This window comes from Lipotes vexillifer, unplaced genomic scaffold, assembly GCF_000442215.2.
Source record: "Lipotes vexillifer unplaced genomic scaffold, Lipotes_vexillifer_v1.1 scaffold469, whole genome shotgun sequence".
Lineage (NCBI taxonomy): Eukaryota > Metazoa > Chordata > Mammalia > Artiodactyla > Lipotidae > Lipotes > Lipotes vexillifer.
In genome coordinates this window covers 556,120-561,045 of record NW_006788006.1, presented here as the reverse complement: position 1 = coordinate 561,045, position 4,926 = coordinate 556,120, and the positions used below count along the sequence as shown (strand labels likewise).

At 45.0% G+C, this 4,926-nt stretch overlaps 1 protein-coding gene across 1 annotated transcript in view; it reads right to left on the bottom strand.

The window, feature by feature from the left end:
• The window catches only part of ZFP62 (ZFP62 zinc finger protein), a 14,268-nt gene extending 9,617 nt beyond the window's left edge, over window positions 1-4,651 (bottom strand). The window contains exon 1 of the mRNA XM_007460956.1: window positions 4,592-4,651. Within this exon, the coding sequence (XP_007461018.1) occupies window position 4,592 (1 nt within the window). The 5' untranslated portion in view covers window positions 4,593-4,651. The remainder of the gene's footprint in view (window positions 1-4,591) is intronic.
• Window positions 4,652-4,926: the final 275 nt, after the last annotated feature.

Sequence of the window (4,926 nt, the reverse complement as noted above, 5' to 3'; positions counted from 1 at the left end):
TGTCTCGGGCACTTCTCTTCCCCTCACCACTCCACATCCAAAAGACCGCTTAAGACCAGCTGATTCCACTGCCTACACAGTTCTCATGTCGCCAACCCTCACTCCATTTCCACTGCTAGGGCCTTAGTTTAAGCCCTCCTAAATTCCCTTCTGAACTCCTGCCATAGTCTCCCTACCTTCGTTCTTATCCCTTTCCAATTCTCTTCCAATAACTGTCAAGAATTTTGTAAAATGCACACGTGAACACTCCCCAGTGGGTGTTCCCAGGCTACCTAGTGTGCTTGACGCCTTCTGCATCTGGCCAGCTGGAATGACTTGCTAAACTCCAAAGGGGCCATGCTAATTCACCCCTTGCTGACACCACACTTACTAATGCTTGACCCAGATGGACCCTTTCCCCTCTCTCTGCCAGGCTCATTCTCAGTTCCCTTCATGTCCTCTCGGATTCCTTGTTTGATTGGCTGCTGACTGGCCGGGTCTACATGAAATCACAAATACTTCACTGGTTACCTCTCTAACCTAGGCAGACTCCAGGAGTCTCCCTAGCCCTGCTTAACCTCCTCTGTTTGGATGGGAGCAGAGTTTCCCATCATCTGATTGTAGTTCATCCAATCCCCTTAATGACAAATCAAAACAGAGCAATATAAATGTGTAGCTTCATTGAAAACAGATGGTTTGCAATGAAATTCATATTAATCAATACTAAGACTAAGAAAAGTTCAGTCAAAGACACAGGCAGAAAAGCACTAAAACATAATGATGGTATTAGAAGTGGGAAGTCTGTGGGAGATACTTAGGTTATGAGAGTGGAGCCTTCATGAATGGGATTAGTGTTCTTAGAAAAGAGATACCACAGAGACCCCTTGGGGCCTTGGTCTTGGACTTCCCAGCATCCAGAACTATGTAAAATAAATTTGTTGTCTATAAGCCACTTAGTCTGTGGTATTTTGTTATAGCAGCCCACAAGGACTAAGACAGCTGCTAAATTGTAAAGACAGTCAAGAGAATAACAAAATATTAAGTTATCCTTACAAACAGTACTGAAGATACATTCTAGTATCTCAGTTATCTCTGCGACTGAGTGTTGCCCAGCAAACTTATATAATGATCCAAATCCTACTTTTCTCTGCAGCCACTGGGCTAGTCCTAGGGACACAGAGATGGATAAAACAAGTCCTGGCCAATAAGGGCTTGCAAACTAGTATGAGAGTCTGGCAGGAAAACAACCAACACGATAAAAATGGCAGACACTAGTCATGGATAAGGGAAGAAGGGGTAGGGATAGACTCTGCTTCAAAGAGCTAGGAAGAGCTTCAAGAAGAGAGGAATAGTTCTAACAGAGGGAAGAGCAGGTACAAAGGGGCTGGTGTCCACCACCCTCTGGACATCTGGAACAGAAGATGGCAGGCACAGCTGGATAAGTGGGCAAAAAGAAGGGCTGCACCAGGCTCTGCCCATCATACTAAGGAGTCCAGACTTGATCCCGAGGGGTTTTAGGCAAAGAGGGGCAAACTCGGATATGCATTTTGAAAGATCACTTATTCGATCAAATCAGGAGTTAGTAAAGGGCCAGACAGAAAACATTTTAGGTTTTGTTGGCCACATACAACTCTATTACTTGTTTTTCTTTTCCTTTTTTTCTCTTTGCTTTGCTTTTTAACATCCCTTTAAAAATGTAAAAACCATTCTCAGCTTGCAGGCCATACAAAAACAGACCACAGATCCAGAAGTCTACCAGTTCCTGTTAGATAAGATCAAGGAATCGGAATTAATTTAGGATGGTGTGAGATAATGGCATTGGGGCCATTATCTTTTTTTTTTTTTTTTAAGACTAAAGTATGCTAGGATAAAATGGCGTGATGCCTGGAATTTCCTTTAAAATACTTCAACAAAGAAAAATGAAAAAGGGAAAAGGGAAACAAATGTAGCCAAATCCTAATAACTGTTGAATCTGAGTGATGGATGTATGGAGTTCACTGTACTATTCTACTTTCCAGTTATGTTTACATTTTTTCATAATATAAAATTAAAAGAAATACAGATCACTCATACTAGTTGCAATGGGAGAATGGATTGGGGGCGGGGGGTAGAACTGAGTCCTGCAGTCTAGAAGGAGGTTATTATAATCCAATCAAGACTGATGTGGTGGCTAGCTCATGTGTCCCTTTTGACACAAGAAAGGAATCGCTCCAAAAGCACAACTCCTGCATAGAGAGAGGGACAGACAGGTTTAATTTCTTAAAAGTTCTCAAAGCTGATGATGGGGAACTCCTCTCTAATCAGTTTTCAACAGAGAGAGAACTGGTTACATCCCAATAACCTAGTTACATCAGTTAAAAGTTTCAGCCACAGAAAGCCATCCACTCCTTCCAAATTACACATGACCCACAGCTCCCGGCAAATGTGTGCTTCATGCTGTTCATATTCTACCACCAATGCCTAGAAAAGAACATGCAGATAGTAAGAATCTGTCCGTAACTCTTACTATCCCTGCCCAGGAGAGTCAGGAGCCACTTCTCAATAGAGTAGACAACTCACAAGAGAGGAACTGAGGCTCACTCTGGTTGAAAATTCCTCCCTTAACAACAGACTTCAATAAGCAACAGGTGCAACACCTGCAGCTACCGTGGATTTTCAGAGTACCAACCATATTCCACAAATCAATCTACCATCTGAATTATGTGTCTTAAGTTCCTGGATATTATACTGGACTTAGAGGTGACCAGAGGAAGAAAAAGAGAAAATAAGAGGGAATGTGAGGGCAAAATGCTTACCAACTCAGAAGACAGAAGTGGGAGGATGGGATAAATGAAAGATGAGACTAAGGAGTGAGAAAAGTGATACGCAGATGGAAAGAGAGAGAGTATGATTTGTGATTTAGTTATTGCATTAAGTTTACGAGTATCAGAATTGTAATTGGTTAACATAAGTTGGTTCTACTGCTTAGTCCTTATGATTAAAGGTGATTTTTCCTTAAAGTAAAAAATGAAATAGAGCACTCTCAAACTTGGTAGGGGAGAAGAGATTTCTAGTCATCCTAAGGAATAAGGTAAACAAAGGAGATTTTCTGAAGCTAAAGGGGCAAAGACTGTCTTGAAGACAGTCATTAATAGATGGTTGATTAGGCTACTGTAAGGCTAAGTATCATAAACACAAGTCCCTGGAGAGAAAAGTTACTTGGTTTAATTTGTTCCTTAAACACTCTACACGACTTATTATAATAATGTATTGACATATTTAACAATCTACCAATAACTGGCAGAGTTAATGTAAAACAAAATTTTTTTATCATTGTTAATCCCTTCTTTAAAAACCCTTGCTCAGAGAAGCCCTGGTGCAATGTCCCTGGATGAGCCATTGTTTGATGTAACAAAGAAACTGGAAACAACGCAAATGGCCTGAATAGATCTAAAAAATTACAGGACATCCAAAACATCCAAACAATGTCCAGTCCAATACCACAGCAATGTATTAAAAAAAAAAAAAAAGCTCTTTGTGTTCTGATGACCTCTAACGTAGATTTACCAAAAGAAGTAAGGGGCAGAAATCTGAACAGTACCTTACCACCTGTGTAAAAAAAGGAGGAACTAACTACATTCAGATCTGCCAGTGTTTGCATAAAGAAACTCTGGGAAGATACACTCAAATAACCTAACAAATGTGGTTGGTTATCTACTGGGGTTGGGCCTAGGCAGAAGGCTGGGCAGAAGAAAACCTTTTCGCTGACATCTTTTCATATTTTTAATATCTGAACCATATGAATACATTACATAGTCAAAAACTTATTTAAGAAAAAATCCTCGTGTTTTCAAAAAGAAAACACTCCTGGTGGCCTCCTAGTCCAAAAGTCTTAGAGCAGCACACCCAGCCCCGGCATTCCCCATTCCTAATTCACATGCCCACGCCTGGGCTCCCACAGGCTGTCCCCAGGTCTCGGAGCCTCCTCGACCTTCTTCTCCCTGGGACCTAGTCAATTCCTTCTCATCTGTGAGAAGCAGCTACAGGCAGCTTGATCCCCTGTCTGTAAAACAAGTGAGCTCCCCTAGGGCGAAGGCCGAGAAGCGCCTCCCAGCGGCTCGATCCACACCTGCGGTAAGAGTCTCTCAACATCACTGCCCCATCAAAGAAAAATAAAGGTGTGGGCGGTCCCTCCAACGCTTGTATTCACTCTCAAATCCCAAGGCCAAACTGAACTGCCACGGGGGCTTATTTTAAAGCACTAATTTTCAGGGTTCCCTTCCCGCCCGAAACAGCAGCGAAGAGTTGAAAAACACGGGTGCGGGGCCCCAGCCCTTCTGCACGCACCGGGTAGCCCCAACCCGGCCCTGACCCCCTCGGACCCGCCCGGAGGTGGGGCATGCAGGAAGCCCGTTATATTCCAGGGGCGCGCCCTAAACCCCTCGGCCGGCCCGAAATCTTCCCTCCCCTCCACTTCCCCGAACGCGCTTCCTGATGTATGTGTGGGGAGGGGGCGCGCTTCCTCCCGGATCCCGCCCGAGACCCGAGGGGTAGCTAGCACCCTGCCAAGAAGGGAAGGGCGTGGCAGGCTAGGGCCGGGGGCGGGAGCCCGGGCGGCCTCGGACTCACGTACTGGCTGTGGGGGCACCGTGGGAGCCCGGCCGCCGGCGGGACAAAAGCGCTGACGGCCCGGCCGGAATAACTCACGCCGGCTCTGGGGCACTTCCGAGTCCTCTCTGGGAGGTTGGAGGACTGACTCGATGATAGTTCCCGTTTCGGGCACGTGACCCGAGGCGCTCCGCGACTGCGTGGGCGCAGAGGACGTATTGTTCCTTTACTATTAAGATAAGTTCAGTGCTAGTTGTGGCGCGAGCAGTGGGCGAACTGACGAAGTTCCAGTTTTCAAGGACTTTACGTTCTGGGGTGGGGCAGACAATAAAGCAAATAAGTGGCTCGGTAGAATAAACA